This window comes from Neopelma chrysocephalum, unplaced genomic scaffold, assembly GCF_003984885.1.
Source record: "Neopelma chrysocephalum unplaced genomic scaffold, ASM398488v2 Primary Assembly neopelma1_24, whole genome shotgun sequence".
Taxonomy (NCBI): Eukaryota; Metazoa; Chordata; class Aves; order Passeriformes; family Pipridae; genus Neopelma; species Neopelma chrysocephalum.
The window spans coordinates 11,380,748-11,405,937 of NW_020897693.1; the positions used below are offsets into that span (position 1 = coordinate 11,380,748).

General features: G+C 39.6%; 1 protein-coding gene across 2 annotated transcripts in view; it reads left to right on the forward strand.

The window, feature by feature from the left end:
- The window catches only part of LRP5 (LDL receptor related protein 5), a 137,300-nt gene that overhangs the window by 18,825 nt on the left and 93,285 nt on the right, over window positions 1-25,190 (forward strand). For both annotated transcript variants that reach the window (XM_027703591.1, XM_027703601.1), the window contains exon 2: window positions 11,069-11,465. In XM_027703591.1, coding sequence (XP_027559392.1) covers window positions 11,069-11,465 — 397 coding nt within the window. The remainder of the gene's footprint in view (window positions 1-11,068; window positions 11,466-25,190) is intronic.

Genomic DNA, 25,190 nt, shown 5'->3' on the forward strand with positions numbered 1-25,190 from the left:
ATTTGGGGTGGCTGAGATAATTCCTAAGCTGTCCATTATGGTAAAACCTATGCCTTTTTTAAAAGAAGAACTGTGAGGTAGCTTGATGGTATGAAAAGGATGTAAGTTACTCTGTCTGGAAAGAAACACTAGTTATGGTTCTACTAGGGTTCTGCTTAGCTCACTGGGCTCTTGTCTTGGCTGTGCCATGGACTGCGTGACCCTCAATCCTCTGTGGCCTTCCTTTCAGTCTTTGCCTTGTATTTCTAGACAGCAAGTTTTTCTGCTGTGACAATCCTTCACAATGTGTCCATATTGAGTCTTTCAGGGTGCGAATCTCAATTCTTACTTGTAGGTGTTTCCATAATATGAATGATGACAGTTCGTGTTGTGTAATTTGTGGTGTTTGTTTTTTTTCCCCCATGTAGTTCCTTTGCAGGGAGATTCTGATTTTGCCCCCCTTTTATGATGGACTTCAGATTTTTTAGACATTTACTTCCTTTATTGCTTGGGAAAGGCAGATATGTGTTGGGTTAAAACAATAATTAGGTTTGGCTGTTTATACAGGTGGGGAAACCATGTGTAGAAGAAAAAGGAAGAATTAATCTTGGAGTGCACTGGGAAGAAAAGAATAATTGTCTTTATTCTTCAGCTTGTTGTTGAAGTTGAGGTACACCGTACTTTTCTAGTACCTCTCCTACTTTGGGTTCTGTAAAATGAGAGTATTGGACAAGGTTGTGACAGCTTCTCTTGCGTATGCGTTGCAGACAGTTAATTTCTTATGCTGGTGGGATGTTATTGAGACTCACATGAAAATGTAAAGAGGTAAATAAGCCTAACTTGAAAAATAAAAGGTAACTAACAATTTGTTGTAGCTCCACATGGAAATATTTCAAAATCTAAAGTTTGGGAGTTTGTGCATAGCTAGGTTTATACTTAAAGCATATGAGTAAAGCAAACCTGTGCGTGCCACTGTATTATTTTTCATAAGCGCAAAACCACTTCTGAAGTTCTTTCGCCTGAGCACTGTTGTGTACAAGACACAGCAGCACAGAGATGGTGCTCTGCAGGTCTGCAGTTAGACAACATTCTGTCTGCAGCTGAGCTGGGCAAAGAAATTGCCTTAGTGCTTTTTTTAAATCTGTGCCTTTATAAACCAAGATCCTTTTGACAGGATCAGCTGAAGAAAAGAAACTGTACGAGCAGTCAAACTGGCAGATTTCAAGACACCAAAACATCTGTGATGTAGTAGGAGACTGGGGGATGGGGAGTAATGTGCTGCTGGGGATGGGCAGGAATGGGCAGCCAATTCAAACACACAGCAGAACAAAACACATCTGACCCAGCCCGATACGAAGGGCATATTTAAATCAAGATCCCTCCTAACACAATGTAGCTGGAGTTCAATTCATGCAGAGTTTATGGTTTGGTCTGGAATACTGGGTTTGTCAGGAGTGTATGTACTACACCCTGCACTGCCCTGGGATCTTGGAGAACCCCTCCAGCTGCTCCTCATTCTGCAGTTTTATAGCCTTCCCTCAGTGCAGAGCACCACCACTTCTTCAATGTTGTTTTTAAGTCTCCTTTTTTGGGATCTTTATCCTTGATTACATATCACACTATCACATACATGTCACACAATTCTGCAAACACCAGAATTCAACAGACACTGAGAAGAGTGACCAGTTAATAATCTTGAGGTGATACAGAACAGTAATTATCTGCAAAAACAACAGAACAAGAAATGTTAAACAGCTCCTATATAACTTCCTTTAAGGCTCCAAATTTCAATCTGTGCTGAGATTTTCTTCATTTTAAAATAATTATTGACACTCAAAACTTTTTCCAAAGAGCAAATGGGGCATTCCAGGGCTGAATTCCAAAATTTCCCATCTTGCACACGCATACTGCCAGCCTATAAATTTAGGTACATTAGACTGTTGCAACCTGCTTTCTTTTGAATATTATCGATACAACTCCAAATGTGGAGATTCTTCTGTTCTGGAGGATTTGAGTAACAATTGTGTTTTGTGGAAATGTCCTTAAATTCCACATTATGAAGGGACAAATAAGAGATGATTATTTTATGTTTCTTCATCTGAGCTACATTTGTACTTTATTGCTCTTTATTAGGGACCATTTGTACTTAGGTCTAACAGAACAAACAATTTTTACCAGTTTATAATCTTCTCTAATTTGCAATACAGCAGAATTATGAGCAAACCACATGCATCTCCAGTTTAAAGAGAAAATAATTTCATGGGCAAAACACTCGAGCTCTTCTGTCCAACAGTTACATACTACCAAGTCTTAATTTGGTACTAATAGTCCTTGGGACTCAGTGTTGAAGTACATACAATCTCTGGGAAGACCTTACCAAGAATATTTGGACTCAGGGATAAAAATGTGTCACAGTTGCAGATGATGGCTGCCAGATAAATGGTAATAGAATGTGATCTACCCTGTAAAGCAAGAATATAATCAGTTAATGAGCAATATTCACTTACCTGCATTACTCAGATCAATTCAAGCTAACCATGCGCTTTGCAAGTGTGTGAACAGCAATGCCATTGAAGATAATGCTGGCATTAATTTGCATTAACAGCAAAGTGCAGGCATGCCCCAAAGAATGTAGGATCCTATTCCATTACACTGATCACCAAAGGCACATTAAATGAGTTTATCAAAACAACTGTATTAAATGACATTGTGACACCTCTTTAATTAGCAGTTCCCTCCAGACCTTGGAAGAGTTGATTCTTCAACTCAGTTTGCAATATACTATAATAATTTTAACTTAAAAATAAAGCAAGTCAGATTATTTTTTTTTCTGACCCATAGCCAACTTCTGACAAAAAATGGAAGTAAAGATGGTAGTATCCTGAACACACTTTCTTTTCTAACAAATCCACTATTTTTTTAATAGCTGTTTGGGATAAAGCTAAATTATGAGAAGTGCCATGTCTTTGCCCCCACAGCACTGAAAAACAGATGATAATAATAATAAAGAATAGAGCATAAAATCTTCCTTTTTGCTCCAGATAACTTGCAGGACAAACACTGACCTTAAAAAGACAAAAGGAGCCATAAGGAATTGATTTTATTCGACCAATGTTCTTGGCTAAAGCAGAATCATCTCCAGCAAGCAGTGATTTGAAAAGCTTGCAGCAGGTTACTCTGTTTATTTCCTGCATTAGACAAGGTAAATTAAGTATTGTCAGTGATATAAATATAAGCACAATGTTCCAGATTTTGTTATCTTAAATAGTTCTTTTCACCTCATCTTCTTTTTGTACTCCTTCCTAACAAACTCATAAAATCTCAATCCTGAATATTTGACTGAAACATAGTCATGAGACTTGCACAAAAATAAGAAGTCCTGTCTACAACTTGGCACTAACAACTTCTCCCAAGTTCACACCCTTTAAAGCCCAGTATCATGTGGCAGGTTCCATTTAACAAGGTTGTTTTATTTGGGATTATTCTTAAATGCTAGAAGAAAACCACACCAATTGTGGAACCAACATTCGAGTCTTCCACATCTGACTTGACTACACTTCTGTTCGAATGAATAACGTTTGCCAGCAGCTGAAGCCAGCACATGCTATTTCTGAGTCTTTTACTGCAGTTTACAAATATATTACATTTTCAGGGGTACAGATCGTATGTTTAGTGGAGATAGAAGTAAAATATCTTTTTTCAGCTTTCTTAAAATTTGCGTCTTTTGGAGTTAATGTAACATCTGGAACTGGAACTAAAAATTGGATACAATTCAGATCAGAAACAAGCATACCTTTGTCAAGCCTGTATTTGTTCAAGTCCTGGAGAAAATTTGCAAGCCAAATTTTCCAAATTATGTAGAACCACTGTTTTATCCATTAAAAGTTTGGAACCCTCATCGCAGTGTAATCTACTATTATTGGCCAGACAGCTGTCTGCCAAACCAAGGAGGAATAAAACAAAATGAAAAAGAAAAAAAAACAACCAACCAAACCAGAAAAAAACCTTGCTCCCATTGACATCCAGAATCTAAAAACAGGACACTGCAGATGTTTTTTCTGTTCATGGGTTGACCGATCTGTTATTCGCAGCAAAAGTCATGTTTAGATGTTCAAGGAAGTCACCCTTTTGTCTGCATTCTTCTAAACAAGTTTATGCAGAAGTAGGCCAAATCTGAAGTTTCTTCTGCAGTATTAAATCTCTATTGAGCATATCATGGGGGTGAGGGGAAATCTACACCTATTGCATTTAGAATAACAACACAAAATTATTATTGTGCACTCTGTGTCACAGAATGTGAAATATCCAAGTATATTTTTTTTCTGCCACATCCCCCCACCCTATTTTTAAGCACTGCCTCTGCACTTACCCATTTTGGCAAAGCTACGTAAGAGACCACTTCAGTGCCACTTCTGCTTATTCTAAAATCAGAAAATACCAAAAATCTCAATGGACAGGCTCTTTCCAATATTTGTGAGTACAAGCAGAGTGCCATATTAATTCTCACAAAGAAAACTGTCGTGAGTCAGCTGACAGCTCCAGGTGTGGGTTGAATATGGTAAACACTGTTATGGAATTGAAGCTAGTGTCCTGTGGTATCAGACAAAATACAAGTTTGTACTTTAAAGAATCCTTAATTAAAACATGAAACTATCTCACTGACAAAACAATGTAAGTATTTGGTTTTGCAGAATCAATGCAAAGAAGAGCACTATTTGACCAGGGTGGTCTGGTAGAATTACAATTGAACCTACATCTGCCAATTTTCTTCCCAGTACTGTCACCCCACAAACATCCATTTCTAACTCAGATCTCCGGATCCAGTACAGAAACTCAATCCAATAAGGAATTCATTCACAATCCACCCACCACCTTTGCAAAGAGAGGGTAACGGGGTGGACTTTGCTAGCATACTCATACCACGCTGAGGCCCTTAATTTCCTAAGTTCAGTCTCAGAATAGTTCAATGTGAACATGCTGTGTGACCAGGCAATAAACAAGTTAGTGTTTCATATAACCAACCAAGATGTCTAACAGACTGAGGAGGGAGGTAGAGTGTTTGTTCTTTACTTCTGAACAAGTATGGGTAACAAAAGTTTGAGGTTTAGATTGAATATTAAGATGAAATTCTTTACTGTCAGGGTGGTGAGACCTGGAATAGGTTTCCCAGAGGAGTTTTGGATGCCCTATCCCTGGAGTGTTTAAGGCCACGATGGATGAGGCTTTGAGCAGCCTATTGAAAAGTGTCCCTGCCCATGGCAGATGGGTTAGAATTAGATGATCTTTAAGGAACCTTCCAACCCAAACCATTCTGTGATTATATGACATCCAAGATCTAAGCCTCCTTATGCTCCAAAGAGTAGAGCTGGACAAGAGGGAGCATTTTGTGCTGCAGAACTGGTTTCTCCAATTAATTTATAGCTGCTAGGACCCTACCTACATGGTCTTGTTTCTGCATAGCAGCTATTTTTAAGTATAGCAAACTGATATATGCTTACTCCATATCCTATCTTAGAGTTTCCATAAGGTGGTACACCCTTGGTTACAAAAGTTTTGACGTGTTTATTTTTTACCATCTTGTGTGCCTATGGCAGGGGTGTGTGGGGGTTTTTGCTCCTTGGTAATAAGCATTTTTGTGGTTTAGGACATCGACTGCTGCAAGAATTGTGCTGTTCTCTCTGTCCAGCAGTACAGATGGCTTAACCACAGAGGTCTCCATTGCAATTGTCCTGTTAAAAATTGAAGTAATATTTAAAATATAAGTTGGTGCACATACTGTAATTTTGGATGGCTGTTTTCGCTTGTATGGTTATTAAAATGAGATCTTCATTTTATGTTGTGTACCAGGCTCCCAAGATTCTCAGTCACTTTTCTTAAAAGCACAGTTAAACCTTTCCACAACCTTTAGCCTAGTTAACTGATTTAAGAAATGTTAAGTAAGGCTTTTCTCCTGTGCTATACATAGGGTTTGTGTTTGTTCTGTGCTTCTGGTGCTTTCAAGAGTAGAAATCATGCACGTGCCTCAGTATTCTCATGTCTTTCTATTTTGACTTTAAGGGGAAGGAGACAAAATGTAGACATGTCAACAAGTATGAAGCAGTGTATAAATATAAGTTTTTAAAACTCTTGCTCAGCTTGTCTTAGAACTGTTGCAGCTTTGCAACAAACCAACAACTGATGACAAATGCACTGTTGATTATCACTCGTGATCATCTCAGTCTTAATATGTATGGTGAGCCCTGTCAAACTGGTTTTTAGAAAACTATTACTGAAACTAATAACAAAGATCATGTAGTGCATTTTTTAGTTGTTTGTTCCATGTCACTTTGCTGGGGCTAATGGTACCCCTGAAGCACTTAATAAAATTTAAGTGCTCTAGGTGGGATTGGTACAATTAAAACAGTGAAAGTTAATGACTGAATTCAGAAGCAATCAGAAAGCTTGTTCTTTTGGAAGGTAGTTAAAGGTGGGCAGATGGCAGTAGACTTGCCATACTTTTTTCAGCTTATGTTTTTGACAGAGATGGATGGAAGGCAGAGAAAAAGAAAGATCATTACTATGCTTTTATGTATGAAGTGCAGAGGAGTCTTAGGCCTCAGTGCATTAAAAATTGCTTTTTTGTATCACTTATGAGTGTGATAGAGATGATGGTAAGGGAGCTATGGTAGTCATGCTAAAACTGATTCTGTTTATAGCGGTCAACCCAATGAATTATGGTGTACAAATCCTTCAGTCTTATATTGTGTCTGCACAAGACAACTTTCCCGATGCAGGTAAAACAATTAAAATTTAGTAACTGACCACAGACAAGGAACAGAAGATTTGCCCATGAGCATTCAAAGGGATGGAGAGCAAAGCTGGAAATTGAACCCTTGCTTGATTCCTACCCAGCCTGATCAGGAGTGTTTCCTGTTCATCAGTTAGTAGACTGATGAGAAGCTCTGTTTTCACACTGTTGCACAGTAAGCCTCTGTGTAGATATAGCTCACTCCATTGTCAGGTCTAGGGTGTGTTTTCCAGTTAGCTGAAAACCACTGGAAAATTGGTGGGGTTTTGAATAGAAATAGTATGTCTTTCTAGAATGAAGTGGTTTTGATTGAGTACTGCACGATCCAAATAAGATCTAATTTTGTAGTTTTGCTGAAAAAGAATATTTTTTTTTGAAACTACATTAAAATGTTGTCATTTCAATTGGGCGGTAATAGACTGAATATAAACAGTGTGTCCTCCACATTCAGTGTGCATCCTTTTACTGTTTATTTTTTTATTTTTTCAAAATAGAAGCTGGTGTTTCCCTTTTCAAACAATTTGCAGTTGTCAGGAGTACTGCTGATCAAAATAGAGCATAACACTGAGCGTTCCTTTGAGTCTCCTAGCTTTCTAACCATGGAATACCTTCTCAAGTAAGGGATATTTCCTCTTGTTGTGAAGCAAATAAGCTCATTGGAAGGTTAATGGTAGTCAAAGTTATTACTAGTTTTTTTGGGTCTCCCCCATTCAACTTAGTCTGTTCAGCCTGGAGAAAAGGAGACTGAGGGGAGACCTCATCACAACTTCCTCGTGAGGGAAAGAGGAGGGGCAGTCACTGATCTCTTCTCTGTGGTGACCAGGGACAGGACCCGAGGGAATGGCCTGAAGTTGTGTCAGGGGAGGTTTAGGTTGGATATCAGAAAAACGTTCTTCACCCAGAGGGTTGTTGGGCACTGGAACAGGCTCCTCAGGAAAGTGGTGGCAGCACCAAGCCTGACAGAGTTCAAGAAGCTTTTGGATGATACTCTCAGGCACATGGTGTGACTCTTGGGGATGGTCCTGTGCAGGGCTAAGAGTTGGACTCAATGATTGTTGTGGGTTCCTTCCAACTCTGTATATTCTGTGATTCTGTGATCCCTCTCTTCAGAAACTACTGTTAACTGACCTTCTAGTTTGCTTTTCCAAGAGTTTTGCAGTAAAGAATTAAATGCATCAAGGATAAGAGTGTTCTCTAGTGTTCCCAGTTCAGGATTGAGAATACAGCATGATTGCACCATGTATCAGTGGGATGATCTTACATTTCTAGGATGGTTTATTAGTGGCACAGCAACTAAGTTTTTGGTCAATGCCATTTGTTTTGAAGCTTTTTAAGCTTTCTTTCTCATTCTTATGCCTTAAAAATCCTGTTGGTTGTAATTGCATAGAGTAAGAATGTGTCCTTTGAATTTCTAAACTGTTGCATTTAGTAATTCTATGAAACTAAATGCTATGCATCCATCTTTTCAGAAATGCATTTGCTGTCTTGGCTGCCTCTTTCAGATTTACTGCTTACTAATTGGAAAAGTTGAAAATTTTAAAAGGTCTGTGAACTTTTCTTGGGAAATCTTGGGGGTTGTATTTAGTCAAAACTGCAGAGTTACCAGAGCTAACTTTGCCTGCTAATGAGCCATCACATTCCGACCTGAAGTGATAAATGCAAGGCCATGGAATCAGAGCATTTTATTGCTCTTCTGACTTTTGCTTTATTTTCAAAGATGGGAGACACATGGTTTCTTCAGCAGCATTCCAGGCAAGAATTAGTGTTGAGGAGCAGTTACTTGTTTTGGTCACTGTTTTTTGTTGGAGTTGTTGTCTTTTTGTTGTTGTTGTTGTTTTGTTTGTTTGTGTGTTTTCCCAACCCTATTGGTCTAGAAGAGTTCTGTAACCATTTTTTATAAAATTTGGACTGAATAAAATAGGCTGGTGGGGAGGAGCAGAGAAGTGAATATGGTTTTCAAAATCAGAGTTCTGCCTTCTCATTTTTTCTATTTCCAAAGGAAATTGAATACTTACTTGTTCTTAAAGGGGATAAAGTCTGGCCATTCTCAATAATCAATCAGTTTATGTGGATGTGTAGCGCAGTAAAATTTTAACACAAGTGCAAGCAGGGCAGTGTGATTTCCCTGCTGGGTGTTTGTAGCCAACACAATGCAGCTGCACTTCAATCAGGACGACTCTGAAGCACAGAAGTGACAGAGAACATGGTGGTTAATGTGTTATCTGTATGCTGTTGCCCTACTGTGTACATCAGTGGGGAAGAAATCCCTTGAAAGGGAAAGGGAACTGGGATAATGTTGATACTGATTGGATTAGACATTGTACATGTCTGATCTTTAGTTAAGAAGCTGTTGAGTTCCTCTGCTGTTGATTGCACTTGATATTTCAGGTTACCTTTTCCTTTGTAGTAGCATTAATAATGGCTTCAGCTTGGAAATGTCCAGATGAAAACCCATCTATTCATATTCCTCTAAACACATTTTTGGGACAATGTTTCTTTTTAAATTTCTACTTTTTGTAGACTTTTTGCTTTTTACAGTTTTGATCTTTGACCGCATATGGGGCTGGTTTTGTGAGGCAATGTGCTAACTTGAGAAGTTCTCTGCCCCAAAGAATTTGTGACTTAGAGCCTGCTAACATCAGACTTTCCAAATGTTCAAATGGTTTGATACAGTGCCACTTAAAATAGACATCGTTATTGGGGAACCAATGAGTTGCAGAGAACAAAACAAGTGTTTGGCATTCTAGACACTTTTTCGTCTGTTTTCAATAACTAACCTGTCAGGTTCTCATGATACTATTCCTAGTGTTTTTAAAGATGGCCGAGAGAAGGACTTGTCATGTTAGGAAATGAAATACGAGAGATCCTGAGACTTCATTTCTTAACAAGTAATTCTCTTCAAGCTGTATAAGTTTTCTTGAGTTAAATATTGTAGAAAACAAAGATACTACGTTTTCAGTGAAACATCAGTGATAACAGTTGGTTGTCTTTGCTGTCCAAGATCCTCACTAAAACCACCAGCTGATTTAAATTTTCCTTATTACATCAACATAGTGTTCCTCCGAAAAAAAAATTAAACAGTCTCTTTCCTGACTTGGGGGGGAAAGAAAGGCCATGCAGAATAATAATAAAAAGTCTGAATTTTTATGCATGTTTTTGAATTCATCTGAAGTTGAATTGTAGATGCTAACTGAGGTCCTTGGCCTGCACATGAAGACATAAGCTGTTTTCAAAGATAAACTTCGCTTTTGCCTGTGCAGTGGCACACACGCTCTTCAGTGAGAAAGTAGCCAGAGCCAGAATAGCATTTGGCAGGGCTGCCAGCATCACAGACCTGCAACTCAAACCCTGTATAAACTGTCTTCTTTTAAAAGTGCAGGAGGAATTGAATCTAAAAGTCAATCTCAAGAGGTAACTCATATATTACATACAATAACATGAGTTTGAAACTAAAGGTATTTATATAACAGGCTTGAAGCCATAGAATATATACTATATGCTGCTCTATTCTGTATGTTGTTCCTTGAGTTGAGTGGCAAGTAACTGGACCTCTGCAGAGTGTGCATTGGAAGCAGTGAAATGGTTATATATGAAGCTAGGAGTCAGCAGTTGACTGGTGTAGAACTCCAGCAGCTACTGCTTGAGTTAGAAGAACTGGGGGGAGGTTGGGGAAGTTAGAGAACCTTTGTGCTTCTTCTCTGGCTGTCACTTGCAGCTAATGGCAATCTCCACAAACTTCCACAACTCACATCATTGTCTGCCTTCAAACTCTGTCTTGAATTTCTCTTGCATTGTGGTGCAGTAGACAGTAGTTCTGAAACTCTGTCACAATTTTTGCCATCTGGGAGGGCACTTGATAGGAGCATTTCAGGATGTTAGCTTTCAGCCTGTTAGTGAAAGGCATCAGAACCTGCTTTCTGTGTGTTGTTACTAATTCAACTGGTTGTACCAAACTTTTAGACCAGGAAGACTTAATTTGTTCTAAATGTGGGTTTGTGGATTGACAGAAAGTATTGTTGAGAAGTCTCAGTTTGAACACCCAACTATGTTGAAGACACTATTCATATCCTATAGATAAAGAATTGGGCCTGCTCTTCCATCTCACTTTTACACCTTTGTCTGACATATGGAAGGAAGAGGCTTTTAGATACTGTGCATTTTTCACTTATGTGAAACTTCTTTTGTAATCCATGCCCCACTGGTCTGGGAAAACAAATCCTCCTCTGCCACATACACTCAGCGCTTTAACATCTGTAGATGACAATAATACTGACATGTTTTTCTGGTTTTTTTCTTCTGTAGCGTCTCCCCTTCTGCTTTTTGCCAACCGGCGGGACGTTCGACTTGTGGATGCTGGAGGCACGAAGCTGGAGTCCACTGTGGTGGTCAGTGGTTTAGAGGATGCTGCTGCAGTTGACTTCCAGTATTCACAAGGCATCGTTTTCTGGACAGATGTGAGTGAAGAAGCCATCAAGCAAACTTACATTAACCAAACCGGGAATGTGGTGCAGAATGTCATCATATCTGGTCTGGTTTCCCCGGATGGCCTGGCGTGTGATTGGATTGGGAAAAAACTTTACTGGACGGATTCAGAAACCAATAGGATAGAAGTAGCTAATCTCAATGGAACATCTAGAAAAGTCCTCTTCTGGCAAGACCTTGATCAGCCCAGGGCAATAGCTTTGGATCCTGCTCATGGGTAAATATTAATTTGGCTTAAATGCTTAAATGGATACAGTAGTGATTTATGTTGAGTTTTTAGTTCTGAAAAGAAAGAAAAACACAGCCTTTTGTTTCATTTTGCATTTTCCCAAGGTATTTTTCTCAAATTCTGTAACTGAACTCTGTGTGTTTGAGGTTAAATATTTTGTGGCAAGAAGTGGTAGCCCAGACACTGAGCCAAGAAGAAAAATAGAACTGTTCTTAGGTGCCAAGCCACATATTCAACTGGTATAATTACTAACTTATTCCATTGCACTTCTGAAGGTAATTAAATTTCCAAGCATTTTTATTATTATTATTATTTTCTCAGTTATCTTGTTTAGTAAGTTAACTTTGATTTAATATGTGATGTCTATTTAATGTAGACAGTCAGGTGTGTAAATCTGCATGAGTTGAAACAGGAACTATGCTCTGGTAAACAAAATCAGAATATTTTTAAGTGATGATTTTGAATAATCATGTTTGAGCCAGCAAGTAAAAGAGTCCAGGTGAAACTGGGTATTCCCAATGCTGTAAGGTGACCAGGTTAGTAAGTAATAAGAGAACAGGCTGGATGTGCAATTTCTAGTGCTCTTGAAAATACTTGTGTATCTGTATGGTTCCTCCCTCCCTCTTCAATACTCCCCACCATTTCACATGTGCTGTTTGCTATCCCTGTGCACAAATAGTACTTTGGGCTTGGCATTTGTTTCAGTGATCACTGAAGATCTGCTGTGCTAGATGGATCCTTGTGATAACCATGAAAGAGAAGCGAGGTGCAGGTCTCTTGTGCACACAGATCCACACAAGTGAGGTGGTTTGCCACTAATTTGCTGCCATTTTCACAACACTTTTCTCAGAGATCACTTTATCTTCCTGTATAGTATATATAGGTAGGTTTCTCATCTGTAAGAAAATCAGGCATCAACTGACATTTGCACTGAGTCTGGCCTCTTTGCAAAGTGATGCTGAGTTAATGCAAGGGCTTAGGATAAGCCACAAATATAAAGTACTTTGTGGTTTATCCTGCTCTGGGAGACAGACAGTTTCTTGAGAAACTACCTGCTTCAGGTGTGTGAGAAGTAAAAATTGAAACTAAGCAAGAGAGAGCAACTTAAAATTGCCATGTCAGCAACTGCCATGCTACAGACTGGGACTTTGTCCAGTTTTTGTAGTGTTTCCAGGATAAGACTTCCCAGATGAATGTGTGGAGTTATGGGTACATTAGTGATTAATATGTAAAGGGCATACAAGTGCTAAATGAAATTGTGTGTACCCAAAGAAACAAAGTCCTTAGTTTTGTTGACATGTCAAATGCTGGAAGCTACCTGTATCCTTCGGATAACTGTTGGAAAGGTACAGCCATCATCAGTGAAAGGGAAAGTGGAGTGACTTTGTTGGACCAGAGGACTTTTCCGGAGGGGTTCTTGTCCTCTTAATCCTGTCTTCATTACAGATGCCTGTAGGTGAAATGAATTCTTCCCATAGCAAATTGCTGTATGAAGGTATTTTAAATAAATTAACAGGAATCCTATGTTATCCTGGCAGCAAGTAGTCTATGCAGAATTAATTAATGCTTAAAACTCACTTCAGATTTAAAGTTCAGTAGTATATTTAAAGAGAACATAGTGTTGAGTATTTTATGATGAGATAGATCAGAGAGAGTGCATGAAATGCCAGTGCTGGGTTGACATCTCCTAAGTGGATGCAGTGGATGCACAGGACCATCCCCAAGAGACACACCATGTCCCTGAGTATTGTCCAAATGCTTCTTGAACTGCTGTCAGGCTTGGTGCTGTGACCACTTCTCTGAGAGCATTTCTAAAATGTCTCTTCTTTAAGACACACTGTGAGACACTTGCAGGTCATCTGTGTGTCTCTGCTTTTCCCGGAGGTAGTGAAAATCATTAATTGTTCAGGATTTACTGATGCTCTTATACATTATCATAATTAACAGGTGGCTGCTTAATATGTAACATGGCTTTTTTTTCCCATACACCTTAAAACTTTCTTGGTGGATCCACTATATATTCTAGGAGTCAAAGGAAGCAGAACATGCGATAATCCAATTATTCTTCCCTGAAATGAAGAATAAACTAAGCAGACGGAGGAAAGTACAAAACATTTTTCTGCCAATTTGCTAACATTTTGTTTTGAACGGTCAGATCCCAGTCCTGGTGTGTAGGTTATGTGAAGCTGCGTTTTTATAATGAAGGACATGAGGCTGAAATTCTTGATATTGTTTTGGAGAACATTAGCATTTATATACATTCTTACTAGGTAGACTGCTGATGGGGAATTTGATAGTGTTGGTAGTTTATTAAGTTTGAGTTTGCAGCCTTTGCATAAGTATTTCTGTGTTTTCAGAACAGCAACTTATAACAAAACTGAATTTATTGTATGTAAAGATTTTGCTCAAGCTCAACTAAAGAAGTAGCTCAAATTTTATGCAATGTAGTGCAAAGAATATAAATATCATGAACAATGTCTGAAGAAGCGGGAATGCATTTCAGAAGCAAGTTTTTATCATGGGTCAAGGCAAGCAAACTTCATTTTCCTGAAAAGAAATTTTCAAAAGATTGCACGAATGAGTTGCCAAAACAAATGACTTAATTCTCAGTCCTGTAGGGAAGGTCTTAGATCTGAGCAGCCTAGAATGTGTGTTGTCAAGGATCATTAAATCTATAATATATGAATCTCAAGGCTCGCTATGTTTTAAATGTTCTGATTCTGGGAAGCTGTAACATATCCATAATCCTCATATCTGATTTTCACAAAGTGCTTAATGAAGTAGTTAGTTCACACTATTAAAGCCTACAATGTATTAGAAATATTTACTTTGGTTAATGTAAATCTTGAATTTGTTACTAGTTCTATGATGGCTGCTGTGTTACCTTCTGGACCAAGCTAACTGTTCAAGTTTAGGCTGTATTTTCTATAGCTTGGCCTATTCAACAGACAATAATGCTTGAAAAATTTTTACCCCCTCTGTTTGCTGAAGCACCAAGAGCTGGATCAGACATCTATGAAATGATTATTTTAAAGAGAGATAAAAATTGATTGTCTCAAGAAAAGGCATACTGTCTTGTGTGGTTTTTGGTGGGGGTGTAACTGCAGTTATCACTTGGTATAGTCACTGGGGTAGTTGAATTTGCCATACCTAACTCTGGTGGGGTTTGTAGAAATGATGTTCATGGAGGGGGAAAGCAAGGAACTTTGAATTGATTTGACTTACTTAAGGAAAGCTGCAAACCTCTTTCTACATTTTCTCCCTCATTTTAGTTCTTAAAAGTCTTTCATGACACAATGTGGGTGTGTTGGGCAGAGGCATTGCCAGCGGACTAGCAGTGGACAAGTGGGATATTAAAAAATGGATATAGAAGGGACAACTATCACAAATAGAAAACTTTCAGTTCAGAATCTAAAATTAAATGCCTCAAATGTGCCTTGTTGTTAATCCAGTGTTTCCTCAGTGTCACAGCGAAACCATGAACCAGACCTATTAGCTGTTCCTACATAACTCACAACTATGTTTATAGCAGCACTTCAGTAAAACTGCAGTGGTGTTTACTGATGATTCACTGGGGCCTTGGTCCCAGACAATAGTAGACGGAAGGTTAAGCATATTGGCTTGCTGTGTTGAAATTATTGGGATCTCTGTATGCTGAAGCCTGATCTTCGTGAGCTGCAGAAGACTAAGGCTTAGAATATTTTGATTCAATTGAGTGTGAATGATGAAATATTTTAAACAGTGTATCGTCTGATCTTCTTTGCAATAGTTGAGAGGAGGGGGAATACTGCATAAAAACTTGTGAGTGTTGCAAATAATAGAGAAAAAAACCATGAAAAATGGCATGAGTAAAGACTATGCTTTTTAGAACTTCTTCCTTTAACTCATGGCTACTTAGTTAAAATGCATAAAATGCCCTGGTTTTGAGTGAAACATGATTATTGCTGCCTTGAAAGCTAGAGATTAGTTTATATCCTGTGTGCCTCTAGTAATTAATTGCAAGTAGAAAATTATTTTGAAGCTTTTGGTTAGTTATTTAAAACTCTGTAATGATGTTGAATGTATGAATAGCACAGTTGTTTTCTTAAATTGGAAGAAAAGTACTCAACTGTGAAATTGGTTAGGAGTCATATCCAGTATCTTGGTGTGGCTGAAATTTCTGGGAGTTGGAAAGCTTTTGATATGTTGTGTATCCAAATAGCTGCAAATGGTCTCATGCATAAGAAACTTGAAGTTCTTGTGGGAAGTGTTATTTACTTTAATTTTCAGATAGGTGTCCTTGATGGTAGCAGCCTTTCCCTAAATGTTTCCTTGGTCTCTTGCTTATTTCTCCCTTTTCCTGCTCATAGATATGACTGAAGCCCATAAATTGTTCAAAGACCTTTTGTTTCATTTGAGAGCAGAGCTGCCTCTTCAGAGATATGACAGAAAAAAGTGATTTACTTGCCTCCCAAATTGCACGGGAATGAGGTGGAAATGTGTAGACTTCCCTGTTGAACTCCCTCCCCTGTTAGCACTCTTCTTTTGCTACAGGTTCTGTGATTCCTTGTATCCTGAATCCTGGAGACTGATCCTTCTTTGTCCTATATACATTTAGTCTTATTAAGCAGTGTGGGAATCGTATTCTTACCTTTTGAATTTCTACACCATTTCTTAAGGGAAGAGAAGGATGGCTTTAGTGGTCAAAGTGCCAGTGTGTGTTGCAGTGGTTTCTCAGGTGAAGTCAGGAATGTAGGTTTGGCTCTGGGACCAAGGAGATTATGGAAGCTGGGATTCTCTTTGATTAGATGACTTGATGAGTGCAGTTTATAGCTGCACAGGGTGGAAATCATGGCATATACAACTTGTTGGTCTGGCTGGACTGGCACCATTTTGTTTGTCATGAATGGGTCGCTTTGGTTTAAATCAAAACACGTTTCTAATTTTTTTTTGTTATAAAATTAAGCAATAATATAAGCTAAAGAATTTTTCCACATAACCTGTCGAAGGTGTACTTACATGGGGTTTTGTTTGTTATTGTGTTTAAAAATACAAGCATGCAAATGAATGTGCTTAGATTGCATGCCTTGACAAATTCCTATCTGTAGCTGGAGTGTACTTTTCCCTGAACATTGAGTTAGACTGCATCAATGCACTGAAACATAAAATGCATTGGCTTGAGCTAGATGTTTAAAGTCGGAGATCTGTGGATAAGAGAGCCAGCGTCTGACTTGCACGATTGGATTACTGTTGTCCAATATGTTTGCTGGACCCCATCTTCTGTTAAGTCAGTGCAATGTGTAGATGTAATTTCTTGGACTGTCCTGAAATGTTTTAATTCAATGTTCCTTATGGAGAGAGGAAGAAATTTAGATTTAACTTCAGGTAGACGTGGTTAAGTCTAGCTCACAAGCTGATGGAGAGTTCAACCGTTCATTCTGCACTTCTTGATGTGAGGATACCCTGAATTTTGAGTGTCTGCAGTGTGTCTTAAAATAGCTTGAATGTAGTGAGATTTGAACTATTTTTCCCTTTCCTAAACTAAATCACATCTTGTGAAAGAAGAAGGGCACCTGGGATCACTGAACTGAATATGAGCCAGCAATATACCCTTGCTGTAAAGAAAGGCAACAGCATCCTGAGCTTCATTAGAAGGAGTTGCCAGCAGATTAAGGGAGGTGAACCTCCCCTTCTGCTCAGTGGTGGTGAAACAATCCTTGTAGTCCTATGTCCAGTTCTGTGCTCCTCAGCACAAGAGAGACATGGACATGCAGGTGTGAGCCTAATAAAGGGCCACAAAAGTCATTAAGGGACTGGATCATCCACCACAGAAGGCAGGGCTGGTTGAGTTGGGATTGTTTACCCTGGAAAACAGAAGGTTCAAGGGATCTCATCAATGTGCATAAATATATGACGTGAAGGAATAAAGGTGATGGAGCTAGACTCTTCTCAGTGGTACCCTGTGAAAGGACTAGAGGCAATAGGGAGAAACTGAAGTAGAGAAAATTCTGCATAAGTGAAAGAAAATACTTCTCTGCTGAGAGTGATGAATCACAGGAACAGGTGACCAGAGAGGTTGTAGAGTCTCCAACCTTAGAGATATTCAGAACCTGACTGGATAAGTTGTTTTTCTGTTTTCTGTAGTTCTTGCATATGAATGTGCTGGACGTTCTTTTAGAGGGGAAAGTGCATAACATGAAAAACATGTGCAACTTCTTGGGTTTTTTCCCTGGGAAATCCTTACTTATCATCTCCTTACTGCTGCCCTCCTTCTCCAACTTAATGTTTTTGGAAATCTTGAGTCCCTCCCTCCATGGATTTTTTCAGCTTCATGCTGTCGTATAACCTGACTATTGAAACTGTATTGAACATGTGCTTGTCTAACTTTGAGAAATCACTAGGGTGTCTTACACCTTCCCATATGGGTGAACAGGGAAAGATGTGCTCTTTCCTTGTAAGCACTTCAATAATATTTGAGCATCCATTAGTCTACAGGCAGTTATGTCTTTCCTCTTTGTTCTCAGTTGCCAAATAGTATATATATGTATATTGTACTATGTATGTGTAATGTACATATTTTAAAAGAATAAATCAGTTAGAATAAAAGACATTGTAGGAAAACTGTAGTGGAGAAGTGTGGTTCTTGAGGGTTTTGTTTGCTTTGCTTTAAGTACACATCTTCGAATGCAGTGTTATTAGTTGTAAAGGTCACCTGCTGTGGCGTACTTTTGGATTTGATGTAATGTTTTTTGTCAAGAACATCCAGGTCTCAAAATTCAGTGCTTGAAAAAAAAAAAGAAAAAAAAATGTGATTTGAGTAAGTAATTTGCAGCTTAGTGCTATGCAAGATAGGCATTCTTTTCTCTTCTATAAACAATTGGAGCTATTTAATTTCACAGTGAAGTTTTTGTAATTTTAAAGGTGGGATGGGGGAAGTTAGTTTTAAATGTGCAGGAATCTAAACTTCATAGCAATTTCCTGTAAACTCCTATTTTGTGCCATGGGCTTGTATAAGTTCGAGAACATTGTTGAAATTGGAGAAGTTTGTACTGATTTATATCATCTGTACAATTGGCCCCTTTTGTGTAAGCAGGTTATGTAAGGTTTGGCAACTGTACTGCATTTCGGGAGATGGAAAAAGTGTTTGGGCAGTGCTGCTTTTTATTATGTCTGTGATACCTTCCAGCTCAGACGGCTGATCAGCTGCTCTTTGAGGGCACAGCCATGATTTCTAATCTTTGCAAAAATGAGGACAAGAGACATGAAGCACCAGGAAATAAGAAATGACCTGCAACTTTAAAACTGAGGGGAAATATGGTTTTCATCCTAGTTTTGCTCCTGCACCTGGAATTTTAAAATGAGATAAGCAGGGGAAAGAAAACCAAACCAACCAACCAAACAAAAAAAACAAAACAAAAAACCCCCTAAAAAACCAACCCCAAAACAAAAAAAACCCACTGGGGTGCAGTTTGCCAACTTCAAAATCTGTTTATTTTTGCAAGGTGGCTTTCAGTCCCATTCTTGTGATAGGACTGAAGCACCATTTAAGCCCTGGTTCAATGTAGTAATCTATATGCCAAAACCTAGTGACTTGTTGACTGCAGTTGAATAGCATTTGTTTAATTGGGTTCTGACTAGAAAGCTTGGTAGTGAAGCTTGCAGCTACTATGCTTACTGATAGAGCAGTAACTGAATTTTATGAACTCCATTGGTCTGGTACCTCTGGCTACTGGATGATGGACTGGATGGACTGTTAGTGGTTGTGTGTTCAAAAGGAAGTATCATATCTTTGATGAAGCTTTGGCTTTTGCTCTGTTTTGTTCCAAGTGGTTCCTTTAGTGTAGGGGAGTGCAAATCAATTTAGCGACAGAATTGGTGCAATTGCTGTGAAATTATTATTACATGTTAGTCTCTTCTTTCCGCTGCCCCTCCTTCCTTTTAACTTCCTCTGGAGTTAAGATTAAAAAACAGTAAGGGTGGCAAGACACTTAAACATCTCTGAAGAACTGAATATAGTAGCCCGTGAATTTGTCCAAGGTCTGCTTTTTGTTCAGTGCTTCTGTAGTGCTGTTTCATTGGGGGTTTTTAAGAGTATTGATTTATGATAGCTGCTTAGCAGTGAATTTTGTGCACAATGCCTTTTTTAATTTTGTTTTCATTCGCTCTTAAGGAATTCATGTTTTCTTTTTCTTTTATAGCCTCAGTGCTGTTAGAGTTTTACTGACCTGTTGCAATCCAGTCAGGATACAAAACTCTTCAGATGCCAGATCTCAGTCCTGAAATGTGGTCAATCTAATGTGTACAAACTGGGTTTGATATTTTTAACTTCTTACAATTGTTATGGTATGCCTTGGCCCAGGGGTATTTAAGACTCTGTAATTTACATTTAAAAACACCATCACCAACAACAAAATCAACCAAACAAAAAACTTACCCAAATACTTGCCTTAGACTCTTCATTATTATTCAGTGTGCATCTTTTCAACTGGCTTCTGAAACTGGAAGGCATAATAGCACAGGTAGTACTGGACCGAGATTCTTTGCATAGTCTACTTATTTTCCTGAAACATTATCTGGGCTAAATACCCATTTTTTAAAAATGGTGAAATGAAAATGATAGAGATTGGTAATGTACTGGACACCAGCAAAATGGGTTATATTTGAAAAACCAAAACCCCAGTCCTAAACCATCATCTGTCCCAGAAACACTGATGATGTCAAGATGACATGATGTGCAAGAAGATTTCAGTAGTTTTGGCAGAAGACTAATTTTCTTAATCAGATCCGTGGGTTGTTTCAAGGATAGGTAGCCTTTCTCTTTCTCTTGGTAACTAATCACATCAAGAAAGCTCCCCCTCACCCCCAAAGTTTTCTCTTGTTACTGTTCCAGTTAAGTTTGCAGTGCTGCTTTAGCTAAGCTTGTGTCATTCTTTCCATAATAACCATGGATTTTTTTTCTCTAGGATTTGTAACTTTTGCAAAAAAATTTGTCTTCAGCTGACTCTCAGTGTATGGTGTCTCGACTGGGACACTGTTCTTAATTTGGTTGAAACTAGGTTGGTCACTCAAAATAGAGGAGAGCCAAAAAAAGAGAAACTTGACACTTTTTGCAGTCTTGGAAATCCCTCACAGGCATGCAGTTAAAACATATTTTATGGCCTGTTGAGGTCTGATGTCCAGTGTTGTGTTGCACCTTATATTGACCAAAAAAATGTCAAAACAGCCTAGATGTTACAGTGGGAGAAGAGGGATGAAGGGAACTGCCCTAGCTAATTGTAGAGTCCAAGGTAAGTGACTTATCTAGGGGAACTTGATGAGACTTGCGTCTTTCTCCAAGGAAGTTTCATAGATGGCTTCAGCTGGGTGGTTGCTGCCTTTATTTGCTCCTTCTGATTTAGCACCACTGCTGGGAGACCATTGGTCAGACTGATCATTTTCTAAGCTGAAAGGTTTTGGGTTTTTTCTTTTTGTTTCCTTGTAGAATGCTAATGTCAGCATGAGGGGTAGGAACCATGGAAGGAATTTGGCAGTGGCATGGTTTTAAATAGGCTTAGCTAGACCAGAGATGCCCACTCCTGCTGCAGGAACAGCTGATCAGCTGATCTCTTCTTACAGTGATACCCAAACTCCCAGTTTAGGGTCTTGATTTGTTAAGAGATCCCCAAACCTGAGCCAATTTTCTATAATTCATGGCAATTCAGCACCTGCTGCCTGATGAAAGGACAGAAGCCTCTTTGAAAAGGGGAGGAGGTTAAATGGAGACAAAAATTGTATTTGCCATTCCATGGCTTGGCTTGCTTTCCTGTGATGGACCATGGAGATTCTGTGTAGCACACAGAGGGAGGGAAACTGTTACCTCTTTAGGTTCTTGATTACTGCAGAGACTCAATATACTCTGAAAAGTTCATCAGGAAGATCAGCTTTACACTACTTCAGGGACACCCTGCAATCGGGGCAAGGTGATGACAGGGTATGTTGCTTTAAAAGTGTCCAACTTGAGAGAAAAGTGCTTTGAAAGAAGGCTGCCTGCATTCAGATTGTTCTACATGTCATCTAAATGCATATTCATCCTGCTAACCTTCCTTTGTGGTGCAGTAACTTTGCTAATACTGTGTAGTTTTAAACCTCTGAATGACACGGGCATTGAGCTTTGTATCTCTTTAATGAGCTGAAACATAGAGGTATAATTTCTTGTGACAAATTTGTGTGTGGATTTGAAAGTACTGCTTTTGTACAGCAGTCTCTGTGTGACCACGGGTAAATACACATCACCTATGAAATTATGCAACAGAGTATTTTTTAGGAGGAGGTTCTTGAGCTGGAGCTCCTTTAGTATCATAGAAAAGCCATGAGGACCACTTGGCTTACAGACTTTTTTTTTTTTTCTTTTCTTCATCTGAGTGCACTGAGCTTCAGGACAGGCTGCAATTTGAATGGAAGGCTTGAGGAGAGGAATTTTGCTCAATGATAGTTTTGGGGATGGTTTTTCATCCTTTTTATTTCAACTGCTTTAAAGGTTTAATAGGCCTTAGCTAGTTTTGTCTCCTTTGTTTTTTGCTTTTAGATAACTGTCATGGGATTTTTTTATTTTGGTCTAAGCTCGTTTTTAGTCTGCATTTATACATTTCAATAAGTATGTATGAGTAAGTGTGAGATTGTCATAGCCATATCATCATGGCTAGGCTTCGCGAACGAAGATTTGGGAAGGACTCTACCCACTTTTCTTGCAAGCGCGTTGGTGGCTAAAAAGGCCAATACGAGAAAGGCAAGTCCGGTTGCAAAAGGCACAGCAGAAAGACTCCTTAGATGGTATATTCTGCAAGGCTCGATTCTTTCTGCGTTGTCTTTTCTCCTCAAGGGTGAACCTGCGTGCTTTCTCAAAAGCATCAGCAACGTTATAAATGGTGTTTCTCCAGGCCTCCCGATTAGAGGCCAGAGTAGACCAGTTATGATGATCAATATGCCCGAGGCTGAGTTGTTGCTTCAGGGAGTCCTTGTATCTTTTCTTCAGAGCTCCTCTCTTGCGGCAACCGGTGGCAAGTTCACCATAAAGCAGGATCTTAGGGAGGCGGTGGTCCTTCATCCTGGAGACGTGCCCTGCCCAACGCAGCTGTGTTCTCAGTAACATGGCCTCAATACTTGTGATTGCTGCCTGTTCAAGAACAGATGTATTGGTCACATAATCTGACCAGTGGATGTTTAGGATTGTACGGAGGCAGCGTTGATGGAAGCGTTCTAGGAGACGCAGGTGGTGGCGGTAGATGACCCATGATTCGGAACCATATAAAAGAGTAGACAGCACTATGGCTCTGTAAACACTGATCTTGGTACTTTTCTTCAAGTGTTTATTACGCCATACTCGTTTATGGAGTTTTCCAAAAGCACTATATGCCTTCGCTAACCTACTGTCTATCTCCCCATCAATCTTACCATCCGAGGAGATGAGGCTGCCTAGGTAATTAAACTGTTGGACTGATTTGAGTTCTGACTGGCCGATGGTGATGTGGGGATGATGGAGGACTTCCTGAGGTGCAGGCTGATGGAGAACTTCTGTCTTCTTTAAGCTGACTTCCAGCCCAAAGAGCTCAGCAGCATCTGCAAAGCAGGATGTTAAACGCTGCAGAGCTGCTTCTGTGTGGGCAACAAGGGCAGCGTCATCAGCGTAAAGCAGCTCCCGGACAAGATGGTTTAGGGTCTTAGTATGGGCCTTCAGTCGCCTTAGGTTGAATAGGCTTCCATCAGTACGATATCGTATGTAGATACCGTCCTGATCATCGAGGTCTGCCGTGGCCCTTTGGAGCATCATACTGAAAAAGACTGTGAATAGGGTAGGAGCGAGAATGCAGCCTTGTTTCACACCATTCTTTATTAGAAAGGGCTCAGAAAGTGTGTTGCCATATCTGACTTGGCCGTGCTGATCCTCGTGAAGTGAGATGATCATTTTAAGGAACTTGGGGGGACAACCTAAACGTTCCAAAATCTGCCAAAGACCTTTTCTGCTCACAGATTCGAAAGCCTTGGTGAGGTCGACAAAGGTTACATGGAGACCTTTGTTCTGTTCCCTGCACTTTTCTTGCAGTTGTCTGAGAACAAATATCATGTCTGTGGTGCTCCTGTTGGCTCTGAAGCCACACTGACTTTCAGGTAGAATTTCTACTGCTATAGCGGGTATTAGTCTGTTCAGGAGTATTCTTGCCAAGATTTTGCCAGCAATGGAGAGCAGAGTAATGCCACGGTAATTTGAGCATAGCCATATGATATGGCGCAAAAGCCACCTTTAATAGCTGGGTTTTTCTTAATTTAACAGTCCATCTTTTGTCCGTCATTATTCCCATAGAGTTGAATGCAAATGGTGCAAGCTAGTGCGGATGAGCTGGATCAGAGGACTGATTTGACCTGATCAAAAATGAGTATTTGGCCACATCAGTTTCACGGTCTGATTCACCAGCTGGTTGCGTAGACAGGTTTTTTTATGTCTGCTTTTCTCTGTCTTCCATTGTTTGTCAATAGCTGCTTCCCCACACAGTTTGAGTTGCCACAAATTACAGCCTGACTTGGTAAGGAAAACCAAAATGAGTGGCAATTTACATTCATAGGTTGTCCTATGAAGTGGGACAGCTCAGCTACTGCTGCTACTTCTTCAGGAGCAGTCAATCTGTCCTGACTGCTGGAGCTGAGAAATTTTGGGGAAGTTACCTGGGGACACGATTCTGCCTCAGCCACGCTAAAGTGAGCTCAGAAACCAGAGGACTCATCTGCATGGGAGCTTTACTATTTCAACTAGAAAACTTCTTGTTTTACCCTTGCATGCTCAGATGTATGTGTGTTGTGATCCAAGTGAGCAATTTCTATCTGTCTGTCTGTCTATAATATTGGAATGGTCTAAGAATGGTCTAAGCAGGTGCTGTGACTGCCGTGGAACTGGAGGTACGCCTGAATCGGTGTGTACTATGTACACGGAGATCAGAACATTTTAGTTGAGTTGTGAGGGACATGTCCTAGGAATAACTGTACAGCTGCCTGTTCCTCCTTGGCTGAACTGATGGCCCCAGCTGCATGTAAAGCAACTACAGAGCTACTGTAGTTTACAGGGGGATCTTTTGTTGTGAAGGGGAGACCATCCTACTGAGGAACATGACAGCAATTACAGATGTAGTCCCCACTTCATCCCCAAGGTGGGCAGCATTCTCTTTCATTAAAAAAACAACCATGAAGCTTTTTGTGTGGATGTATGTTTTCACAATGCACATTCGTTTACTTCCTTTTTGGTTCCTATTGTGGTTGCATAGCCAGTGCTGTCTTCAGGGATCTGAGGGTCTGGGATAATCCAGGTTGTGAAAAATCTGGTTAAGCATGGGTTTTGCAAGGCTGAATAGATAAATGTCTCTTTACCATGTTTTCCTGGAGCTGCAGTGCCAGGAGGACTTAGCTTAGACGCAGCTTAGTGCACTTACCCAGGTGGTGCCCATCTGGCAGTCCTGTTGATCTAATACAGCACAGGGAACCTGGGGAGGGGTGGGTCCAGTGCACAAACACCTAATTTTGTTTGAGGGCTCACTCAGGTCAAACACTTGCTGGCACAGACCCATGCCCCAAATAGCTGTATTGGCATTGGGAAAGCAATATAACTTCTCTTGACTGGCCTGAGGTAGCTGTGCTAGGAGTTGGCTGTGTTGTGTTTGCACCACTGACATGTTGAATTTGCAAGCTGGATTTATGATGCTGGGTAATGTT